This window comes from Bos mutus, chromosome 23 (assembly GCF_027580195.1).
Source record: "Bos mutus isolate GX-2022 chromosome 23, NWIPB_WYAK_1.1, whole genome shotgun sequence".
NCBI lineage: Eukaryota > Metazoa > Chordata > Mammalia > Artiodactyla > Bovidae > Bos > Bos mutus.
In genome coordinates this window covers 21,675,597-21,701,472 of record NC_091639.1, presented here as the reverse complement: position 1 = coordinate 21,701,472, position 25,876 = coordinate 21,675,597, and the positions used below count along the sequence as shown (strand labels likewise).

General features: G+C 37.6%; 2 protein-coding genes across 2 annotated transcripts; both read left to right on the top strand.

The window, feature by feature from the left end:
- Positions 1-941: 941 nt before the first annotated feature.
- Positions 942-1,883, top strand: LOC102264412 (putative olfactory receptor 2B3). Its single transcript, XM_005901924.2, has one exon. It carries the CDS (start codon positions 942-944, stop codon positions 1,881-1,883), a length of 942 nt encoding a protein of 313 aa, XP_005901986.2.
- Positions 1,884-11,737: 9,854 nt separating this feature from the next.
- Positions 11,738-12,679, top strand: LOC102264694 (olfactory receptor 2B11-like). The gene has a single exon (XM_014480183.2). The coding sequence runs from the start codon at positions 11,738-11,740 to the stop codon at positions 12,677-12,679; it is 942 nt and encodes a 313-aa protein (XP_014335669.2).
- The last annotated feature ends 13,197 nt before the right edge of the window (positions 12,680-25,876 follow it).

Below are 25,876 nucleotides of genomic sequence, written 5' to 3'. Positions count from 1 at the left end.
TGTTTACAATTCTTGTGTCTTCCTTTGCTGCTTTCTCTATATTTAGGTGGAATTAAGGTATTTATAAAATAGAATGGCCTTGAAATCCTGGTTTTGAGTCTTGGCCTTAAGATTACAGTGTGTGCAAATTATGTATTCTCATTGAGTCACAGTAGCAATAAAATGTAGATCATATCCATTTATTAGGGTTTTGGTGAGAATTAGAAAGAATTATTTCAGGCACTAAGCAATGCATGTCACATGGTAGTAAGTAAACTATTAGTTTATGCATTTTGCAGTTTTCATCAAGGTATTTGGAGATGCTGGGAGATGTCAGCTGTGATCATCATTATAAATCACAAGTTAGTCATAATTTTTTACCATGAATCAAAGCATCTAATACTCATGATAGCTCTTTGTGGGAATGGATGTTCATACGTGTCATTTAAGAGAGACAGCTCAAAAATATCCCAAGAATAAACTACTAAAATAAGCATAATTTCTTTAGATCAAGTTCAGATTTACATGATGCTCTTATAACCTCTATATTACTCAGCATTTTGAGCATGGATTAAAAACTACTGGATTAAAACAGCATTTATTCTTAAAATACTTATTAAGTAAGTAAGTTAGCAGTATAAGAAAAGGGATAAGAATTGAAATGTATTGAGCACATGTAACTGTCCATGTTTCATGCATGCAGGTTCATATTCTTGGCATTTAAATGTGATGATTTTCTTCATAAAGTCAAACATAAATACTAAAACAGAAGACCTATTTTTTAACCATACAATACATATATTATATTTCACGGGGTTCTATTTAATTGACTATATATTTGGTGTTGAATCACTCACTATGATTATCCTAAATTCAGTTCTGTTACAGTAAGAGTAGTCAATATTATCTATTGACCACTTCCTTATTTTATATTTTTAGGAATGAAAAATAAGTGTGTCACCATGAATTGGGCAAATGAGAGCTCCCCAAAAGAATTTGTACTACTTGGCTTTTCAGACAAGCCCTGGCTACAAAAACCTCTTTTTATTTTACTATTAATATCATACACAACCACCATCTTTGGCAATGTGTCCATCATGATGGTGTGCATTCTGGATCCCAAGCTTCACACCCCCATGTATTTCTTTCTTACTAATCTGTCCATCTTAGATCTCTGTTACACCACAAGCACAGTCCCTCATATGCTGATGAATATTTCTCACAATAAGAAGACCATCAGCTATGCTGGCTGTGTGGCCCAGCTCATCATCTTCCTGGCCCTGGGTGCTACTGAGTGTCTCCTCCTTGCTGTTATGTCCTTTGACAGGTATGTGGCGATTTGCAGACCCCTCCACTATGTTGTCATCATGAACCCTTGGTTCTGCTTGAGGATGATAGCCTTCTCCTGGTTCACTGGCTTCAGCAACTCAGTGCTGCAGTCCTCCTTGACCCTTAACATGCCACGGTGTGGTCATCAAGAAGTGGACCACTTTTTCTGTGAGGTTCCTGCCCTTCTCAAGTTGTCCTGTGCTGACACAAAGCCTATTGTTGCTGAGCTTTTTTTCTTCAGTGTGTTAATTCTGCTAATTCCAGTGACATTGATCCTCATCTCCTATGGCTTCATAGCTCAAGCAGTATTGAGAATCAAATCAGCAGAAGGACGACGGAAAGCTTTTGGGACGTGTGGGTCTCACATGGTTGTAGTCTCTCTCTTTTTTGGAACAGGCATATACATGTATCTACAACCACCTTCTTCTACCTCTAAGGACTGGGGGAAAATCGTTTCTCTCTTCTATGGGATATTCACACCCATGTTGAACCCCCTCATCTATAGCCTTAGAAATAAAGATATGAAGGAAGCCTTTAAGAGGCTGATGCTGTTAACATTTTACTATAAGAAGTAAGAAGTGTTTCATCATGATGAGAATTTTCTGAGTCTTTTTTTCTCTTGAAAATAGAATAGTATTTGAATTAATTTTTTTATTTTTTAGGCTTTTACAAGTTTACGGAATTAGGCCAACAGTTAGAAAATCTTCCTTGCTTAAGGAAGTAATGCTGAGACCATAAGCTATATTTTTCTAAACTAAAAGCTCCTTTGCTTTCTATAAGGTTCCTCAATGAACTTTGTTTCTTGAGGCCAAGCCATGCTAATTCCCTCCTGTCAATGCTTGACTATTCAGAACACTTGGATGGTTTACTTTCCCACTTTTATTATATGTTAGAGAACTATCTTGTCTACCGCCTTAGTTAGGGAGTTCCATATCTTTCGGACTAAATGACCAGCAATCCCAAGACAGAAGTTTTCCCATAGCACACAAATCCTCATATGCACCCTTCAGAACTGTTCCAAGCATGTAGTCTGTCCCAAATCTAGTAATAGCTGACTTTAAACCAGCTAAGTGTGTGCATCTCATCCTAGAAACTGGAAACATCAGTTGACTTTTTAAATTATTTATTTATTTATTTTTCACTGTGCTGGGTCTTTGTTGCTACACACAGGCTTTCTCTAGGTGAGTGGGGCCTACCTACACTGCGGTTGCAAAGGGAGGACTTCTCTTGTTGCGGAGCACAAGTTCTAGGGCATGTGGGCTTCAGTAGTTGTGGCAAACGGGCTTAGTTGCTCTGTGGCATATGGGATCTTCCTGGGTCAGGGATCAAACCAGTGTCCCTTGCATTGCGAGGTAGGTTCTTAAACCACTGGCCATCAAGGAAGCCCTCAGTTGAATTTTATTTCCAACCCTCTTTTTAATTCATCCCTTTATTTCCAATGAATTGCATTTTTTTCTTTCTTCTTTCATTCCCCAAATTCTTACTTCTCCCAAGTTCTGCACCAAGCACACAGGATCTCCCCTAAATTATGACATTATTTATAAAAACGTTAATAGGAATTTTTTCTAACATTGATCTGAATTAATTCACTTTATTTGGGTAGTCACTCAGTAAGTATTTATTGATCACTAGGTAGCACTACCCCAGAGAGAAAACAATCATAGTTCCTCAACTGAAAAATATTCTAGTTCGCAGAGGAAACGACCCTTAAACTCAGATACTTAAATGATTACTTGCAGTTAGCAATGTAAGAGCATAGATGGGACAACATTTTAGGCAGCAGAGAAAAGGTTGCAAACCACATACAAAAGTAGCTGAAGATGATAACTGAAAAGTTTGGACTTTATCCAGTTATGAAAGCAGAATACTTAGAGCACAGAAGGTAGCAGAAGCACAAACTATCTAAAAACGTAAGTACAGAGTATGGCAGAATATATAATAAGCATGTGTTTACTAAATGTGACATTTCAAATAAATGGGAAAGGGTAAAAGTTTAAATATATGGAGTTTAAAATGTTTGTTTAGCACAAAAAGAAAGCAATAAGTATTTCAAGACACTGCAAATGAATGAATACAATTATATCTCAGTATAAGTGCCATTTTTAAGATTTCCCAACCATTTTGTACCACTGCCATCTCTTTTTGAATATATGATAGACATTTCCAACTCAACACAATCAAAAGCTGAACACCTACCTGCTCTCTTCACCACAAAGTCCTCTTCTAAAGCTCACTATTTTAGTAAGTTGATTCACTTGTTGTGAATCTGCAAATCAGAAACCATTAGCCATATCTTAAACCATCCCCTGCATAATTTTCCATATCAAAACCATTACCAAGACAAATCAGTCATTCCTCTTTTGTACCTCCCACCCCTCCATTCTTTTCTGTCTTCATACTCTTGGTTCCATATTCTTTTTCTGCTGCTACTGCTAAGTCGCTTCAGTCGTTCCCGACTCTGTGAGACCCCATAGACGGCAGCCCACCAGGCTCCCCCGTCCCTGGGATTCCACTGGAGTGGGTTGCCATTTCCTTCTCCGAAGGAAGAGGAATATATGGCTGTATTTTCCAGCCATACAGCCTTCTGTCTTGCACTTAGCGTTTTTCCTTAAAGCGCAGAATATTTGAGCATTCTTATCCTTCCACACCTGGCATGCTGCAGACCATGGGGTCACAAAGAGTAGGACACAACTGAGCAACTGAACTACAACAAATCCTTCCACCTAATTACTAATTGCTCAGGCCTCATCATTTATTAGAAAATCTTTTTGTGGTCTCCCTGATTTAGTCTAACACCCACAAATTTACTTGCTCACCATGTACCTCTCATTTATGGCATTTATCCTTCTAAGTGATCATTTGATAATTGCCTTTACCTACTACTGCAGCTGCTGCTGCTGCTAAGTCACTTCAGTCGTGTCCGACTCTGTGCGACCCCATAGATGGCAGCCCACCAGGCTTCCCCGTCCCTGGGATTCTCCAGGCAAGAACATTGGAGGGGGTTGCCATTTCCTTCTCCAATGCATGAAAGTGAAAAGTGAAAGTGAAGTCGCTCAGTCGTGTCTGACTCCTAGCGACCCCATGGACTGCAGCCTACCAGGCTCCTCCGTCCATGGGATTTTCTAGGCAAAAGTACTGGAGTGGGGTGCCATTGCCTTCTCCTAGACTGTAGCAAAGAGCAAAGTTTGGTTTTGTTCACCAAGATACTCAAAAAACTTAATTTTGGAGACAAAAATTAAAATATCTGTTGTCAAAATTATGGAAAATTTTAGCTAAAAAACAAATTTTCATTTATTCTTTTAAAACAATTTTCAGAGATATAAAACTCTCTGGGGTGAGGAAAATGGTCCTATAAAATTCCATGGTGGGATATAAACTCAAATTCTCAAAGGCTAAAGAAATTTAATTTCTCTGTAAAAATGAAAATCTAGTGACTGTCACATATAGTTATTAATTAGTAATCATTTCTCTTTTTAAAATTACATAAATGCATTACTGTATTTTAGTAAAAGCAAATCATTTTATGGAAGAGAAATCATCCTTTAACATTGCTGGCATATTAGTTTATCCCTCTAGGAATAAAGGTTATAGTTTCTCTTCACGTGCATTATATCTTACTAATATATCTAGGTTCTTATTTATTAAGTGAAAGATTCTTTATATTCTATAGCACTTTACAGTTTTCAAGATTCACACACATGATTTCATAAAGTCCCATAAAACCTTTTTTTCTTACCCCTACATTGCCCTTTCCACTTTCCTCTCCCCACTGATAACCACTAGCCTGTCCTTTGGATCTGTGAGTCTGCTTCTTTTTTGTTATAATCACTAGTTTTTGTGTTTTTTAGGTCCCACACATAAGTGATATCATACAGTACTTGCCTTTCTCTATCTGACCTATGTCACATAGAATAATGCCCTCCAAGTCCATCCATACTGCTGGAGATGGCAAACTTTAATTCTTTTTGCTATATCTCCTCAAGCAAGGGAAACGAAGGCAAAATTTTTAAAAGGGGACTACATCAAACAAAAAAATCCTTTCCACAGCAAAGGAAACAATCAACAAAAGAAAAAGACTGCCTACTGAATGGGAGAAAATATTTGCAAACAATACATCTGACAAGAAGTTAATATTCAAAATATACAAAGAAAGCATAACAAAAAATCTGACAAAAAATGGGCAGAGAACCTAAATAGACATTTTCCCGAAAATTCCATACAGATGACTTACATTCAAAAGATGCTCAAAACCACTAGCCATCAGATAGAGGCAAGTCAAAACCACAGTGAGATATCTCCTCACTCCTATCAGAATGGCTATTATCAGATGGACAACAAATAACAAATGTTGGCGAGGATGTGGAAAAAAGGGAACCCTCATGCACTGTTGGTGGGAATTGATTTAGCACAGTGGAAAACATATGGAGGTTCCTCAAAATATTTTTTAAAAATTAAATTTAAAAAAATATTCTAGAGCAAAACACTGTCTCAGAAAATAAATAGAACTACCATATGATCCAGAAATTCCACTCCTGGGTATTTATCCAAAGGGAAAAAATCACTAATTCAAAAAAATATATGTAAAATTGATTCACTTCGCTGTATAGCAGAAGCTAACACAGCATTGGAAATCAAAAAAAAGTTAATTTAAAAATTAAAACATAAAGAAGTACCTCCAAACCACCCCCCGCGAAAAAAAAGATATATGCACTCTTATGTTCATTTGCAGATTAATTTACAATAGCCAAGACATGGAAGCAACCTACATGCCCATCAGTAGATGAGTAGATAAATAGGTAATGGAATATATATACAATGGACTATCACTTAGACAAAGAATGAAATCTTGCCATTTGTTACAACATAGATGGGCCTAGATGGTATTATGAGAAGTGAAACAAGTCAGATAGAGAAAAACAGTGTGATTTCACTGACATGTGGAATCTAAAAATAGTACAAATGTACAGACATGACTAAACAGAAACAGAGTCCTAGATACAGAGAACAAATAGGTAGTTGCCAGATGGAAGGGGTTGGAGAGGGGAAAAAGTAGCTGATGGAAATTAACAGACACAAATGTACAGTTATAAAATAAATGCATCATGGGTATAAAATGTACAGTGTGAAGCCTATAGTCAATAGCTGTGTAATAACTTCATATGATGATAGATGGTAACTAGATTTACTGTGGTGATCATTTTGAAATGTACAAAAATATGCTGTGTACCAGGAACTCACTCAGTGTTGTAGTTCAATTATACTTCAACAACAAACTCACAGAAATAGATCAGATTTGTTGTTATTAGAGGCAGGGTATGGGGTGGGAGAGAACTGGATAAAAGTGGTCAAAATGTACAAATTTCCAATTATAAGATAAAAAGTTATAGGGATACAATGCACAACAGGATTAATATAATTAATATTGCTGTATGTTATATATAAAGTTGTTGAGAGTAAATCCTTAGAGTTCTCAGCACAAGGAAAAATATTTTTTAATTTCTTTTAATTTGTATCTTTGTGAGATAATGAATGTACACTAAATTTACTGTGGTCATCATTTCATGATATATCATTATGCTGTACAACTTAAACTTATACAATGCTCTGTCAATTATATCTCAATAAAACTGAAAAAAATTAAAATATAGATGTTAAAATTGATGGGTTAAAATTTTATCAGGATCAAGATATTATATAATTTCTGGCCTTTCCCTTCTAATTACATTTTAATTTCCAAGGAAAAAATATCATAACTTGTCATAGGAGAGACTTGGGGGACATCACCTTAATCAAGTGACTGAACTTAACAGCATCAACTGTTAAGACAAACCAGCCTCATGTACCTTTCTGTAATGATTGGCTCCTGCATGGGGAACAAAATAAAGCACACTTTGGAGATAATCAACAAGATTTGAATATAACTTGTAGATTAGATAATAGTACAGTTATATTGCTATAAAATATTCCAGTTTTGATAACTGTAGCAGCTATGTAAGAAAATGTGCTATTCTGAGTAACTGTACACTGTACTTGGAAAACTATAAGACACTGATGAAAGAAATTGAAGGCGACACAAACAGATGCTTATGGATTAGAAGAATTATTATTGCTAAAAAGGCCCTGGGGAAGACATGGCCAGTGCTCACTTCAGGTCCAGCTGTTTCTCCAAACACCCTGGGCACACACAGACTGCACAGGGATGAACCCACACAAAGACACACCTCCAATACTGAGATAGGTAACAGTTTCACATAATTTCACTGAGACAGAGAGAGTAACAAAATAAGATGACAAAAGAATATGTTTCAAATAAAAGACCAAGAAACAACAGCCCCTGAAAAAACTCTAATGAAACAGGTAAATAATTTACCTGATAAAAAGTTTAAGGCAATAGTAATAAGAATGTTAACTGAACTGGGTAAAAAATAGATCAACACAGTGAGAATTTTACCAAAGAACTGGAAAATATAATAAAGGACCAGTCAGAGCTAAAGAATATAGTATGTGAAATGAAACTTCAAGAGGAGAAATTAATAGCAGATTAAATAATATAGAAGAATGCATAGGCCATCTGGAAAAATGAAAATCACCCAATTAGACAGAAAAAAAAACAGAAAACCATTTTGTTTGAAATGAGAATAGTTTACAAGAACTCTGGGACAACATCCTTCACATTACCATCCACAATATAGGGATCTCAGAAAAAGGAGAGAGAGAAAGGAGTTAAAATGTATTTGATGAAATTAGGGCTGAAACCTCCCTGAACCTAAAGAAGGAAACAGATATTCAGATATAGGAAGCACAGAGATTTCTATTGTAAGATTTCACTCATATGTGGAATCTAAAAAATAAAACAAACAAAACAAAAATAAACTTACAGGTACAAAGAATAAATGAGTGGTTACCAGAAGGGAAGTGTATTGGGACGTGAGTAAAATGGGTGAGGGGGGTCAACTGTAAGATGATGAACGGCATGTAGACTTGTGATGGTGATTACTTTCTAGTGGATACAGATGCCGAAGTATAATGTTGTACACGTGAAAATTATATGATTGTTTAAAACCATCAATGAAAATCTTGTTTTGCCACATATCAGTTTGCCCTTTGTGTATTTCACTAGTATTTCAATCATTCTGGAGCCAAGTTTACCGACATACTGAAAATAAGCATCAATCTATTACTTCTCTATTACAAATAAGTTTCATTATAGCAAATTTTTGTCTGTAATTTTGTCAGTGTTATATTTGAAGCAACAGGGAAAGTGACTGATACATAGCAGGCACTCAACAAATAGTTATTGCTTAAATAAATGAATGAAACACAAGCATTAATTTCTTCTTGACACATTTTTAATTGTTTAAACCAAATGTGGAACTTTAACATAGTCAGCATTCAGTTCAGTTCAGTTGCTCAGTCATGTCCAGCTGTTTGTGACCCCATGAATTGCAGCACGCATTAGGTCAGGTTAAAAGTCTATTATACCATGCTACTGTGGAAGAAATATTCGAAGACAAAAACCTTTTTGTTCCTTAAAAATAATATTAGAAGGTGACTGCCTCTTCTCTCTCTGTGTAGAAATAAAATTATTTGCAGGAATCTCAAGAAATAATACCCTGAGGAAAAAAATAAAAGAAAATTGCATCTTGACCCCAAAAATAATTGTCTTAAATTTTCTTTGTTATTCAAGATTTTCCATGAAATTTTTTAGGTAGATTGCATTTTCTAGGATTCTTAGTCCTTTTTTTTAAATTTAAATTTATTTATTTTAATTGGAGGCTAATTACTTTACAATATTGTATTGGTTCTGCCACACTTGAACATGAATCTGCCACAGGTGCACACGTGTCCCCATCCTGAACCCCCCTCCCACCTCCCTCCCCGTACCCTCCCTCTGGGTCATCCCAGTGCACCAGCCCCAAGCATTCTATATCATGCATCGAACCTGTACTGGTGATCCGTTTCACATATGATATTATACGTGTTTCCATGATATTCCCCCAAATCATCCCACCCTCTCCCTCTCCCACAGAGTCCAAAAGACTATTCTATACATCTGTGTCTGTTTTGCTGTCTCGCATATAGGGTTATCATTACCATCTTTCTAAATTCCATATATATGCATTAGTATACTGTATTGGTATTTTTCTTTCTGGCTTACTTTGCTCTGTATAATAGGCTCCAGTTTCATCCACCTCATTAGAACTGATTCAAATGTATTCTTTTTAATGGCTGAGTAATACTCCATTGTCTATATGTACCACTGCTTTCTTATCCATTCATCTGCTGATGGACATCTAGGTTGCTTCCATGTCCTGGCTATTATAAGCACAGTGCTGCAATGAACATTGGGGTACACGTGTCTGTTTCACTTCTGGTTTCCTCGGTGTGTATGCCCAGCAGTGGGATTGCTGGGTCATAAGGCAGTCCTATTTCCAGTTTTTTAAGGAATCTCCACACTGTTCTCCATAGTGGCTATACTAATTTGCATTCCCATAAATTCATTTTCCTAAACTCATTCAACAAAAAAAATGCCAAAATTTATCATTTCATTTTACTATGGCAAGAAGAAAGAAAGTAGTATACCCACTAGGGAATTTCTATCATGCTTCTTACCAAGAGATTTCCACTGAGGTTTATTGCCTGTATGGAGAAAATGTCCCACAGCTTTATATAAAGAGGAAGAACCTTTCCTGAGCAATTATTTTAGAGTAAAATGGGTTTTCATATCTAAACATATTTAAGATGCTTCAAATCAAATATACATATAATGTTAAGGACCTACAATAAGAAATAAAGACCTACAATAAGAAGTAAACATACTGAACACAGAGAGAAAATACATTCCTTATCTCCAATTAATCCTGATGGAAAGTAAATATCAATGTCAATAAAGGGAAGTATTACCATTGAATATCAACATTAATTTAAAGTAAGTATTATATGTAAGTGATTGTGATCTGTTTAACTTGATTCATTTATATCATTTTGTACAAGTTTTTGTGCAAAGCTGCACACTAAAAAAATGTGTAAGTAAATTGGCACCTTTAGTATTAATAGTATTGAAATGCTCCTATTTTGGAAAAATAAATCTAGAGATACTGTTTGTGTTAGCGGTCATTTTCAATAATTTAAATATATGTGTGCTGACATAAAATCTTAAAATCATTAACATCATGTTAAAGCCAAGGGATATGAGTAATTTGTGGAAATGAAAGGGAAGAAAATGCAAATCTTATGAGACTTCTTTCGGTGGAGATAAGTACAGTGTTAATATTTAGATATAACCTAAGAAAAATTGATTAGAAGATAGAGACTCCTAATCAACCTGGACACTATATTTCATGAAAATAACTAACCAAACATTAAGTATTACTTACAAAAGTATAGCCACACATATTGGATTGGTTAATCCTAATAGCACAGCAAGGTAGATAAGGGAGGTTCCAAACATTTAAGTAATGCATTAAAGATATGTTTGTTAATCATTACAGTGAAGTGGATCCAGTTTTCTGATTCCATATCCTACTACACCAGTGCTTTTTCAAACATTTTACCACTGCCTAAAGCAAGTTTTATATTTTATATAATAAGCCCAGTCACACATGTATACATATACTCACACTTGTAATGGAAACAAATATTATAAAATCAATAAAATGGTATATAACTGTTAAATGTGTGATAGATTACAATTCACAGTATGAAAAGCACTAATATATATCATACTGTATTTTTAAGAACTAATACCTTTAATAATCTTATATAGCCAGTCTGTACAATCAATTATTGCCTATCTTGTTTTTTTAAGTTCTGAACATGTTGCAAAGAATCATTTTCTTTTAGGTGTATGTTTCTTTTTATGATAAAAATTTACTTTGGCAAAAGTCATTTTAGGATTTGAGGCATAGGATTAAGGAAAAGCACTCTGTCTTATTTCTGTGTAAAGCAGATGAATCCAGCTGGAGCCCAGTGAATTCTGAAATTACCCAGAAAACAACTCAAAAATTCAACCAGAGAATGATGAAGCTCAACTGAGTAAGGATGAAGGAAATGAACACAGGCAGTAAGTTAGCATGGGTGGTTCTTGGGAAACTGTCTTGTATTTTGTTATTTTCTCTAATATAAGAGCAATTGTGAGTCCCCTTTTCTCTAATAATTAAACTATGAAAATTTGCTATATTTCATTTCCTAGGTAAAATATCAAGATTTGTTAGTCTTCCTTTTAGATATACTACAAAATCATTATTTGGGGCATTTTGTCTCATAAATTTTACCTTGCAAATATCAAATCACATCACTGGAGTTTCACCAAAGAGAAAAATCCCTTCATAACTCATGTTATTTAACTGAATAAATTGACCATCAAGAGTATTTAATACTGAAATGCAAATCTTCCTTTGACTTAAATCCACAAACAAGAGCAACAGTCATGAATGCAGGCAATGCAAGCACGCCAAAGTTTTTCATTCTCTTGGGTTTCTCTGACCATCCCTGGTTGGAAATGCCACTCTTCACAGTAGTTCTTGCTGCTTACATCTGCACACTAGTGGGAAACATCTCGATTATTGTGGTATCCAGGGTAGATCCTCAACTTGACAGCCCCATGTACTTCTTCCTTTCCAACCTCTCCTTCCTGGATGTTTGTTTTACTACAACCACCACCCCTCAAATGCTGCTGAACCTCTGGGGCCCAGATAAGTCTATCACTTATGGAGGCTGTGTGACCCAGTTTTATGTATTTCACTTCCTGGGAGCCACTGAATGCATCCTCTTAGCTATGATGTCCTTGGATCGTTACGTGGCCATCTGCAAGCCTTTGAGGTACCCAGTTATCATGCAACAGCAACTCTGTATCTTCCTAGTGGTCATGGCATGGCTAAGTGGTTTGGCTAACTCCTTGCTTCAGTCATCCCTCACCATCCAGCTGCCACTTTGTGGCAACAACAAGGTAGATGACTTCCTGTGTGAGGTCCCAGTGATGATCAAGATGTCATGTGCTGACACCACATTCAATGTAGCTATGCTCTCTATTGTGGGCACTTTCTATTCCCTGGTTCCCTTGTCACTTATTCTTGTCTCCTACGGGTTCATTGTAGCTACAGTGCTCAGAATTCAGTCCTCAGAGGGAAAGAAGAAGGCCTTTAACACATGTAGTTCTCATGTTATTGTTGTATCTCTCTTCTATGGACCGGTAATTAGCATGTATGTGCAACCTTCTACTAATTCCCAGGATAAGAACAAACTAATGTCCCTTTTCTACAGTTTGGTAACTCCTATGCTTAATCCTTTTATTTATACTTTAAGGAACAAAGACATGAAAAGGGCAATGACAAGTCTTCTTGTCTTATTGTACCATCAAAGAAGAGAATAAACATAGCTATTTTTGTGCTTCATACTCTCCATATAGGGCTTGGAAGAGCCCCTGTTCTAAAAGCACTTCTGATTTTACCTCCTCTCAACATTCTCCCTAAAATGTAGCTTTTCAATATGTTCAGTTCAGTTCAGTCACTCAGTCATGTCTGACTCTTTGTGACCCCATGAATTGCAGCACACCAGGCCTCCCTGTCCATCACCAACTCCCAGAGTTCACTCTGACTCACATCCATTGAGTCAGTGATGCCATCCAGCCATCTCATCCTCTGTCGTCCCCTCTCCTCCTGTCCCCAATCCCTCTCAGCATCAGAGTCTTTTCCAATGAGTCAACTCTTTGCATGAGGTGGCCAAAGTACTGGAGTTTCAGCTTTAGCATCATTCCTTCCAAAGAACACCCAGGGCTGATCTCCTTCAGAATGGACTGGTTGGATCTCCTTGCAGTCCAAGGGACTCTCAAGAGTTTTGTCCAACACCACAGTTCAAAAGCATCAATTCTTCGGCACTCAGCCTTCTTCACAGTCCAACTCTCACATCCAAACATGACTACTGGAAAAACCATAGCTTTGACTAGACGGACTTTTGTTGGCTATCATAATAAATAAAATAAACATGTGGTACAACATTTTAGATGAAATTTATAAAAATATTAAAATTCATATGTATATAAATTGTGTCTTAGAAAATATTGAAAGACATGTTTTTAAAATATCTCTATGTGACAAATCTTCTCATGTGTAGGCACATTTGATGCACATGGTTGTACTTGCTAGAGGGCTGTTTTTCAGCTTTGGCACACATTACAATCCTTAAACTTATAAGGACTGACTCTTCTACAGACCTTCTATATCAGAATTTTAAGAAATCATGTCCAGAAAATTATTTTTTGAAACTGCCTCAGTTAACTTTGAAGTACATGCAGAATCTGTGAGGACCATCATCGAAAAAACAAATTGAGATATCCATTAGAGACAGAGGTCAGAAGGGATCTCAAATACGGGACAAGGTATAAGCTGACCCTTCCCCTCCAAAATAGGTGACAATTTGCCAAAAGACTGAAGAATTTCAAATGCTCCATGCTTTTAAAAAAAGATGTAAATGCATCAGCAGAAAAATTAAAAGCACAACCCCTAGCAAACACTAAGGCAAATGCAACAATACCAAATTGAATACCTAGACAATATGATTTCCTTAAAATTAGATATTCTATGAAATTCAGCTAAGTACTCCAATCAGTAGTGAAACTCTCATTTATGTGCAATAAAATTTTTCAAAATTGGTTTCCTAAAACTAAATTATACAATGAAGAATTGACAACTGAATTGTTACTGTTGATTACTAAATTATCAGTATGGGTAAGTAAATATTTAAAACTATCTCAAACAAACCAAAAACAAAAAGAAGAAACCATAAGAAATTATGCAAGAAAACATATGATTTAGAGAATAGACACATGAAACTAAATATAAACAACAGGAATGGTAGTTGAATGAAAACAATAGATTGAGGAGAAATAACTAAGTAAATAGTCAGAAAATTCCCCGGGAAAGAGAGGTTCCAGCCATACATTAGGCACTCCAGCCCTGGGGTCTGACACCGGGAAAATAACCCCCGTTAGCCAGTTTGAAAACCAATGGGTCTTCTTTGATTTCTTTCACCAGTGTTTTATAGTTTTCTATATATAGGTCTTTAGTTTTTTTAGGTAGATACATTCCTAAGTATTTTATTCTTTTCGTTGCAATGGTGAATGGAATTGTTTCCTTAATTTCTCTTTCTATTTTATCATTATTAATGTATAGGAATGCAAGGGATTTCTGTGTGTTGATTTTATATCCTGCAACTTTACTATATTCATTTATTAGCTCTAGTAATTTTCTGGTGGAGTCTTTAGGGTTTTCTATGTAGAGGATCATGTCATCTGCAAACAGTGAGAGTTTTACTTCTTCTTTTCCAATTTGGATTCCTTTTATTTCTTTTTCTGCTCTGATTGCTGTGGCCAGAACTTCCAAAACTATGTTGAATAGTAGTGGTAGGAGTGGGCACCCTTGTCTTGTTCCTGACTTTAGGGGAAATGCTTTCAATTTTTCACCATCGAGGATAATGTTTGCTGTGGGTTTGTCATATATAGTTTTTATTATGTTGAGGTATGTTCCTTCTATTCCTGCTTTCTGGAGAGTTTTTATCATAAATGGATGTTGAATTTTATCAAAGGGTTTCTCTGCATCTATTGAGATAACCATATGGCTTTTATTTTTCAATTTGTTAATGTGGTGTATTACATTGATTGATTTGTGGATATTGAAGAATCCTTGCATCCCTAGGATAAAGCCCGCTTGGTCATGGTGTATGATCTTTTAAATGTGTTGTTGGATTCTGATTGCTAGAATTTTATTAAGGGTTTTTGCATCTATGTTCATCATTGATACTGGCCTGTACAAATGGGATCTAATTAAAATTAAAAGCTTCTGCACAACAAAAGAAACTATAAGCAAGGTGAAAAGACAGCCTTCAGAATGGGAGAAAATAATAGCAAATGAAGCAACTGACGAACAACTAATCTAAAAAATATACAAGCAACTCCTCCAGCTCAATTCCAAAAAATAAACGACCCAATCAAAACATGGGCCAATGAACTAAATAGACATTTCTCCAAAGAAGACATACAGATGGCTAACAAACACATGAAAAGATGCTCAACATCACTCATTATCAGAGAAATGCAAATCAAAACCACTATGAGGTACCATTTCACGCCAGTCAGAATGGCTGCAATCCAAAAGTCTACAAACAATAAATGCTGGAGAGGGTGTGGAGAAAAGGGAACCCTCTTACACTGTTGGTGGGAATGCAAACTAGTACAGCCACTATGGAGAACAGTGTGGAGATTCCTTAAAAAACTGGAAATAGAACTGCCATATGACACAGCAATCCCACTGCTGGGCATACACACTGAGGAAACCAGAAGGGAAAGAGACACGTGTACCCCAATGTTCATCGCAGCACTGCTTATAATAGCCAGGACATGGAAGCAACCTAGATGTCCAACAGCAGATGAATGGATAAGAAAGCTGTGGTACATATACACAATGGAGTATTACTCAGCCATTAAAAAGAATACATTTGAATCAGTTCTAATGAGGTGGATGAAACTGGAGCCTATTATACAAAGTAAGCCAGAAGGAAAAACATAATTACAGTATACTCACGCATATATATGGAATTTAGAAAGATGGAAACAATAACCCGTGTTCATCGCAGCAAAAGAGACACTGATGTATAAACAGCCTAATGGACTCTGTGGGAGAGGGAGAGGGTGGGAAGATTTGGGAGAATGACATTGAAACATGTAAAATATCATGTAAGAAACGAGTCCAGGTTCGTCCAACATGGGGAGGAGGAGGGAGGAGGGTTCAGGATGGGGAACAGATGAATTTTGATATTTGAAAACTAATACAATTATGTAAAGTTTAAAAATAAAATAAAAAAAAAAATAAGAAAGCAGTGGTACATATAGACAATGGAGTATTACTCAGCCATTAAAAAGAATACATTTGAATCAGTTCTAATGAGGTGGATGAAACTGGAGCCTATTATACAGAGTGAAGTAAACCAGAAAGAAAAACACCAATACCGTATACTAACGCATATATATTGAATTTAGAAAGATGATAATGACAACCCTGTATGTGAGACAGCAAAAGAGACACAGATGTATAGAACAGTCTTTTGGACTCTGTAGGAGAGGGAGGGGGGTGATGATTTGAGAGAATGGCATTAAAACATGTATAATATCATATAAGAAATGAATCGCCAGTCCAGGTTCAATGCAGGATACAGGAAGCTTGGGGCTGGTGCACTGGGATGACTCAGAAGGATGGTATAGGGAGGGAGGTGGGAGGGGGTTCAGGATGGGGAACACGTGTACACCCGTGGCTGGATGCATGTTGATGTATGGCAAAACCAGTACAATATTGTAAAGTAAAAAAATAAATAAATAAAATAAAATGAAAAAAAAAAATCAATGGGGCTTAGATCAGAACTATAAGAAACTAAGAGTCCACTCTTAAAGAGAGCACCCACAGTCATGTTTACTCTTGATCATGGTGCAGAACCTACAAACTGAAAACTGCATGGGCTCTGGTCAGCCTGCCAGGACTGCACCAGCAAGACCCCAGCCCACACCAGCCTCCAGCTCCAGCCCCTCTCGCCCTGGCATTGCTCTCCTCTGTAGCAGAGGCTGTTGCCAATGAGAACACCCACACTTAGAAGGAAAGGAGCTGGCTTGGACCCCAGTCGTGCCCTGACCAGGGCCAAGGCAGCCATTGCCAGTGTATGTGTCCATGCTCACACATGAGAGGAGCAAAAACTAGGGAGGAGAACACTATCACTGGTGGGCAAGAGGCCACCTTACTGGCATGGCACCAACTGCTCTCACCCCAACCCAGCTTCTAACCAAGGCATACATACTGGGGGAAAAGTGAAACCAGCCCAAGAGTGCAACCTCATGCCCTTAGGCCCAGGCAAGGGCTCAACCAAGGTAGAGACAACCATCATACCCAGGAGAAACCCAACTCTGTCAGGGTTCCTTGTCTAGCCCCTTGGGCCCTGAACCCACCTCCAAAAGGATGATGAGCACAAGAGAGGTGCTCACTCCCACCTGACTCTGACTCAAGCCCTCCTACACTAGCCATACCTCACACCAAGATGGTGGCTGCCAGAACACACGGAGAGAAGATGCAGCCCATGCTCACTTTAGATCCAGCTCTCCTGCTAAAGCCCCTGGGCACACACAGAATGCTTAAGTATGCCTCAAGACTAGGATAGGTAACTATTTCACCTAACTTGATAAAGACAGAGAATGTTAAACAAAATGAGAAGACAAAGTAATATGTTTCAAACAAAGGACATACCTGAAAAAAACCCTAATGAAACTAGATAATTCACCTGACAAAGAGTTCAAAGCAGATCAATCAAGTTTGAGATGGCTGCCCCAGATGGGGACTCAGAGGGGAAAAAAGGAGAATACATAGGCAGAGATATGTCCTAGGGAGTGAGACACTGGCGCTACAGATTGAGTGACCCAATCCTGGGGTCCTACACAGGGCGGATGAGTCCTCTTGACTGACCAGAGGATCACTGGGACTAACAGGAGGGCTGTGGGAAGCTTGACTCTGCTGGTGATGAGTGCACATCACTAGCTTACCCTCAAGGCAGGGCAAAGATGGTGGAGTGAAGACTACTCCAGTGGCTCCAGGGTTTCTGGAGAAAGCCTCTGCACATGCCCTGACCCAAGCCAAGCAAACACTTCAGTATCACTTAATTCACATTGTAGTGCAGCACTGGATCTGGGTGTGTCATGACCAAGAAGAATGCTCAAAAATGGGACACAGAGTTGACTCAGTCCCAGGTTGGCATCTGGGTCAGGTGGTGGCCATTATTGGAGCTTACTCAAGCATCACACTGGAAACAACCCAGAACTCTGACAGTAGCCAGTTTGCCACAGTTCACACACTGATACATGCCAAATGTCCAGGTGAGGCCTGCCTTCCCTGTGGTGTGGTTCCATAAAAGGGTAAAGTGGCAGAGGTTGGGGGGAATAATCGGCTATGAGAGACAAAGGGGACTTGGATCCAAGACTGCATCTGAGCAGAGTGAAGGAAATATTTGCTGGCCCCTGCTCAAGAAGTGCATCAGGGACAGTTTGGATCTGTCTACTGCCAACACAAGCTAAGAGCCTGCTTGGGCCCTCCCTTGCTTCAGCACTCCCCACTATGGGGCAAAGGTCCTGGTGCGGGAGAGGAAAAAGCACACTTTTAAAGGAAAAGAGCCAGCTTGGGCCCAGCCCTCAGGGGTTCTGCTCCAGCAACCTGGGATCAAAACCCACTCCCAATTAGGAGGTGACAGTCATGAGCAGAGGGGAAATCCCATTTCACACCCAGCTCAGTTTCAGTCCCTCCATCTTCTACTAAGGTGATGGCTGTTAGTACATCCTGAGGAAAGAAGTGACATGTATCCATGTCAAATCCAGTTCTCCTACCAAAGAAATCAGGCACATGCAATCCATACAAGGACATTCCCACAGAGTGACACTCACGTAAGACCACAAAAGGTAACTGTTTTATCTAAATTCCTAGAGGTTGAGAAAGTAAAGCAAGATGAAAAGGCAGAGGAACTGGTTTCAATTAAAAGAGCAAGAGAAAACCCGGAAGAAGTAATGAAACAGAGATAAACAATTTACCAGATAAATAATTCAAAGCACTAGTAATAACAATGTTAACTGAATTAAGGAAAAGAATAGATGAACACAGTGAGAATTTTAACAGGGAACTAGAAACATAAAATATACTCAATCAGAAATGAAGAATTCAAGAGATGAAATTAAAAAAAAACAGTCAAAGGAATGAATAGGTGGCTAATTGATACAGAAGAACTCATAAGTGATCTGGAAGATAGGGATAATGGAAATCACTCGATCAGAACAGAAAAAAAAAAAGAAAATTTTAAAAACTGAGAACAGTTTAAAAGCTCTCTGAGACAACATTATCAATGAGACAACATTATCAATATTCACATTATAGGGTTCACAGAAGGAAAAGGGGGGATCTTAAAATGTATCTGATGAGATTATTGATAAAAATTGCCAAAATATGAAGAAGGAAACAAATATTCAGATACAGAAAGGACAAAGGATTCAAAAAAGTTGAACTCAAACAGACCCATACCAAGACATATTATAATTAAAATGGCAAAGGATAAAGAAAAAGAGAGAACTGTATTACAAATACAGTCAGAGGGGGAAAAAAGAGTAATATACAAGAGAATCCTTATGGGTTCTCAGTTGGTTTCTCTGCAGAAACTTTGCAGGTCATAGGAAGTGGTATGACATATTCGAAATGCTGAAAGGGAAAGACCTACAACAAGGATATTCTACTGTGCAAGATTGTCATTTAGAGTTGAAGGAGAGATAAAGAACTTCTCAGATAAGTAAAGAGTTTATCACAACTAAATCTATCCTAAAAGAAATGTTAAAAGGGTCATTTCTGAGTGGAAAACAATAGGAATCTATAGGGAAGAGAAAATCCCAATAAGAAAGGCAATTATATACTAAAAGCAGAAGATTAACTACTTACATATAGAGATTAAAAGACAAAAAATTATAAAATAACTGCAACTACAATAAACAACACATGATTAACATGAAGATATAAAATATAATATCCAAAATACAAAATAAGGAGAAAAGGAGTAAAAACTGTAGATCTTTCAGAATGTGTTTGAACTTAAATGACTACCAGTTTAAAACAAGTAGATATAGATATAGATATATAAGCCATAGTAATGACAAATCAAAAACCTACAATAGATACACAAAAACAAGGGAGTAAAGAACAGAAGAATACTAGCTAAGAAATCAATAGAAAATAATAAAAGAAGAAAAGAACAGAGAATAACTACCAAAACGACCAGAAAATAATAAAATAGCAATAAGTACATACCCATCAATAATTACTTTAAATGTCAATGGACTAAATGATCCAGTGATAAAACATATGATGGATGACTGGATAAAAAAACAAGACCCAGGTACATGCTGCCTACAACAGACTAACTTCAGAGCTAAAGACACACACAGATTGAAAGTGAGGGAATGGAAAAAGATATTTCATGCAAATGGAAACAAGAAAGAAGGGGTAGCAATATTCATGTCAGACAAAATGGACATTATAATGAAGGCTTTTCCTATTTTTTAGTTTGGTAAAATTTTCACTGTGTTCATCAATTTTTCCCCAGTGCAGTTAGCATTCTTACTGGAAATGCTTTGAAACTTTATCAGGTAAGTTATCTGTTTCATTAGGGTCTTTTCAGTTGCTTCTTGTTCTTTCATTTGCAACATATTCTGTCTTCTCATTTTAACTTTCTCTGTCTCTTCAAAATTAAATGAAATCGTTACCTATCCTGGTCTTTGACCGTGCTTGTATGGGAGCATCCCTAGGCAGCTTGTGTGTGCCCAGTGTCTTTGCTGGGAGAGCTGGGTCTGAAATTAGTCTGAAGGTAGCTCCATCTTCCCCCAGGGACTTGCAAGCTGGTAATGGCTGCCTCTACTCTGCTTACAGGCCGGGCCAGTGAATCAAGATGTCTCAGCTCCCATCAAGTGTGTTCACTCTCATTGCCAATAGATATCACCTCCTCAGTGGGGAATATCACTGGAATAAAAAGGCCTGGTGCAGGAACCCAGTGTAGGCTCTTGCACATGCTGGGGTGGTTCTGACAAGTCAGCCAGAGCCCAGAAATCTTTCAATATGCAGTCTCTGCTCTTGATCATGAGTAAGCATGATTGTGTCTGCACTCTTCAAGAGCAGAGTCGCAGTTTCTTACTCCAGTAAGCTCCACTGGTTTTCAAACCAGCTGAGGGGTCTCCTATTCCTGGTGTCAGACTCCAGGGTTGAGGTGTCTAATATGGGCCTTAATACCTTGCTCCCCAGAGAGGATACCCAAGCCTGTGATATCCCCCTCTTCTTTTGTGTCTCCTCCTAGGGATGTGAGTCCCAACAAACTGTTTCTCTCTTCCTACCCAATTGCATATGAATCTTTCATTACAGCTTTGGTTATAGTAGAGTAGTTCTGCTGTCCCCAGGTAAATTTGAGCAAGTGTCCCTGCATATGTCATTATAGTTTTGATGTGTTTCTCAGAAAGGTGAGCCCCGTGCCCTCCCACTCCACCGTCTTGATCTCCTGAAGGTATTTTTTAAGTATCATTTGATTTCTCCTCACATGAAAGACTACTTAATGATTTTCTTTTTCTTCTCTCTTCAACTGATTTTTATGCTCCTTTATTTCATGGCCAGAAATAATTAAATCTTATGTAAGATAGTCTACAAATGAACAAAGTAAGATATTCAAAGAACTCAGATATAAATTCTCTAGAATCACTTATTCAAGCTAGTTTTGTACTAATAGTATCTTATTTAAATTTATTATCCAACAACAAACTATCAGAAAAAGAAATCAAGAAAACAATTCCATTTACAATTGCATCAAAAGAATAAAATGCCTAGAAATAAATTTAACTAAGAAGGTAAAAGACTTATAATGAAAACTATAAAACACTAATGAAAAAACTGAAGAAGATACAAATAGATGAAAAGATATTGAGAGGGTAACAGGAAGGAAGGCCAGGGGTCTCCAAATGGAGGAAATACCCTGCAAGTGTCAGACATTTTTATCTCTCTTAAGTGGCAGGAGGAAAGAAACTGGTGATATTTTTTTCCTTCTCTATACAAATTTAAAAGGAGGTTTTGCTTAAAATTGCCATAATGTGTTGCCATAATGACATCTGGTTTCACCTGAAGTTAACCAATGCCTTTTTCTTATGGAAATGTTTGTCTTAAGCTATGCTAATGTGCTATGCATTTACCCCCAAACTCCGTCTTCAAGTCTGTTCTGCCTCTTGGCTCAGACCCTACTTGACAAACCAGTATGTTATATTCAGATATTGTTCCCCTAATCTATGTAAATGAAACTATTTGTATGGTGGTCTGCCCTTCTTCAAGATTCAAGTTAATCATTTTATGGCCCAGGATAAACCATTTGGTGCCAAGATTATCCCAAAATGCATCTTATGGGTGAGGGGCCTGGTGCCATTCTGAATTTTAAGACATTCCTTTCTTTCAGCTATATAACATCCAGCTGAAGACTAGCAGGCGGGTACTCTTCTGTCCCCTTCTGATGCCTATGTTAGAAGCTTTCTCTATCTCCTTTATACTTTAATAAAACGTTATTACACAAAAGCTCTGAGTGATCAAGCCTCGTCTCTGGCCCCGGATTGAATTCTTCTCCTCTGGGGGCCAAGAATCCCAGTGTCTTTGCGTGATTTAACAACAACCTTTCAATATTCCGTGCTTATAGATTGGGAGAATATTGTTAAAATGTCCACATTACACAAGGCAATTTACAAATTTAATGTAATCCCTACAAAAAGCAATAGCAGAGCTAAAAAGAAATAATCCTTGATATTGTCACTGGTGATTTTGGGGGGTTCTAACTTCAAAGGTAATGACAAGAGAAGCAAAAATAAACAAATAAGATTACATCAAATTAAAAAGCTTCTGCACAGCAAAGAAAACCATGAATAACATAAAAAGGCAACCTACACAATGGGATAATATGTTTTCAAATTTTATATTTAATAAGGGGTTAATATCCAAAATAAACAAAGAATTCATACAATTAGATTGCAAAATGGGCAGAAGTGCTAAATAGATCTTTTTCTAAAGAAGACATAGAGATGGTATACAGCTACATGAAAAAATGTTCAACATCACTAACAATTAAGGAAATGCCTATCAAAACTACAATGAGATATCACCTCTCATATCAGAACAGCTATTATCAATTGGATTAAAAATAACAAGTATTAGTAAGGAGGTGGAAAAAAGGGAACCTGCCGGGAGCCGGCGAGAGACATTCCACTCGTGACAAAGGTCATGAGGAAGGAGGCTCGGCATACGCAAAGGCGGGATGAGTCTCAGGAGTCCCCCTGGATATTCTCGAGCATCTACCCCCCCCTCAAAAAAACAGAGTCTGCCTACTTTATTGCTTTGTGCTCTCACCTCTGACTTTACTGGGGGCTGTCCCCCACCACCATCTCGCTCTCTCTGTCAAAGAGTTAACTTACACCTCCAATTAATAAAGTTCCTGGGCAATTAGGAGTGTTTAAACCCAAACCCCTCAGATAGTTCTCTAACTCGCCTGACAAATTTACCCGGACTCCTACAGCTATGCATACGATTGTTTACAGTCTCCCAGCCTCCAGAGGCACGGGAAGCTTAAGATATTCAAATAGCTTAGAGCCTCTCAGAGAGTTAGAAACTGTCAGAATAAAACTAGTAAAAGATTTCATTGATGAGCCAATGCTTGTTGCCAAGTTTTCACATCCCCTGTATTGTATCCTTGAATGTGTATTAATTAATAGTTGGTATGTAGAAAAAATAAGTAGTGGCCTTTGGTGTTAGTAACTTTAGACCCTTAAGGTAATAAATTCTTTCCTTTGTTGTAAACCCATTACACATCCGCCCTATAGGAATGCAATTTTATCTTTGGAAGATGGCGGCAAACCTTAAAATAATTACTCTTAGAAAAAATAAGTCTTTGTTGATAAGTCCTTGTCAAGAGTCATAAAATGTTAATAGGCCTTCTGGCCAGAAGATGATGTAAATCACCTAAACCATTTGTATACGATATATTTGCAGGAAAGAAACCCTGGTTTTTTATAAGGGTCAAAGACTGCTGACTTTGCATCCCCTATTATCCTCTATGTGTAACTTAGGGTATATAAGCCCCTGTTAAAAATAAAGCTATGGGCCTTGCCCACCAACGCTTGGTCTCCCCATGTCATTTTACTCCTTAACTTCCAGCTGAGTCTCCATCTGGAGCGTGGATATCCTCTGCGACCATTTATTTGCCTGGGCTTCTAAGACCCACTCTAGAAGGTGTCTAAGGTGGGGCACCTTCCGCTATTCGAGAGGGCGCCTGCGGCCTCCGTGGTCAGAGCTTAACCTGGTGTCACGGGTTATATTGATATTCCACGTAAACCAAGCTACTCAGCTTCTTTTCTCCACTGAATTTTCCTACTGAGCTATCCTCATTCTATTACTGTTTATATCTCAAATTAACATTTGAATAGGTCGCCTAAGCCGTCTCTCCTTCGAATACCCTGGATCAGCCAGGGCTGGTCCCCGCAGGAACCCTAGTGCACTATTCGGAGAAGGCAATGGCACCCCACTCCAGTACTCTTGCCTGGAAAGTCCCATGGATGGAGGAGCCTGGTGGGCTACAGTCCATGGGGTCTCTAAGAGTCGGACACGACTGAGCGACTTCACTTTCACTCTTCCCTTTCATGCATTGGAGAAGGAAATGGCAACCCACTCCAGTGTTCTTGCCTGGAGAATCCCAGGGACGGGGGAGCCTGGTGGGCTGCCGTCTATGGGATTGCACAGAGTCGGACACGACTGAAGCGACTTAGCAGCAGCAGCAGCAGTGCACTATTCATGGGAATAAAAATTGGAGTAGCCATTACTGAAAATAGTATGATGTTTCCTCAAAAAAGTAAAGATATAACTATCATATGATCCAACAATTCCACTTCTTAATATTTATCTGGAGAAAATGAAAACACTATTCAAAAAGATATGCACCTGTGTATTAACTGCAGCATTGTTTACAATAGCCAAGATATGGAAATTGCCTAAGTTAACTGTTGATGGATGAATGGATAAAGAGGACAATGAAGTAACAAAAAATGAAATCTTGCTATTTGAGACAACATGGGTGGAACTTGAGAACATTATGATAAATGAAATAAGTTAGACAAAGACATATACCATATGATTTTACTTACATATGGAATCAAGAAACAAATGAAAAAAAAAAAAACAAACAAACAAAAAAAAAACGTAATGCACCACTATTATACCATGGTGACTATAGTTAATAATATTGCATTACAAATCTGTAAGTAAATTGCTACGAAAGTAAATCTTAAAAATTCTGGGGTAAATATGTAACCTTGCATAGTGACAAAGGGGCTTCCCAGCTGGCACTAGTGCTAAAGAACCCACCTGCCAATGCAAGAGATGCAAGAGATGCAGCTTCCATCCCTGGGTCGGGAAGATCCACTGAAAGAGGGCATGGCAATCCACTCCAATATTTTTGCCTGAAAAAACCCACGGACAGAGGGGCCTGGCAAGCTACAGTCCATAGGATTGCAGAGTCAGACATGACTGAAGTGATTTAACATGCACGCATAGTGACAAATAGTAATTAGACTTACTGTGATCATTTTGCAACATATACAAATATCAAATCAGTATGTTGTGCAACTGAAAATACTGTAATGTTGCTGTCAATTGTGCTTCAATTAAAAATCATAACAATAAAATTAAAAAAATAAAATAACATAAAAGTAGTTTCCAGTGTGTCAGGAAATGAGTTTATTTTAAAACAAATCTAGTAGTAGAGGACTCTTGCTACCAACCCCAATTTAGTAGATAACTAATTATACGTAAGACACATTTCCATGGAGAACTCAGTCCCCAAAGAACTTTGTTTGCTAACTCATCTGAGATAAGCATAAATGAGCTGTTTGTAAAGAATGCCCAAGAGTCTTAGGAATATAATACAAAAAGCATACCTGCAAAGC

Excerpts from the sequence above, each read along its gene's own strand:
- LOC102264412 (XM_005901924.2), top strand. The coding sequence starts at position 942 with ATGAATTGGGCAAATGAGAGCTCCCCAAAAGAATTTGTACTACTTGGC.
- LOC102264694 (XM_014480183.2), top strand. The coding sequence starts at position 11,738 with ATGAATGCAGGCAATGCAAGCACGCCAAAGTTTTTCATTCTCTTGGGT.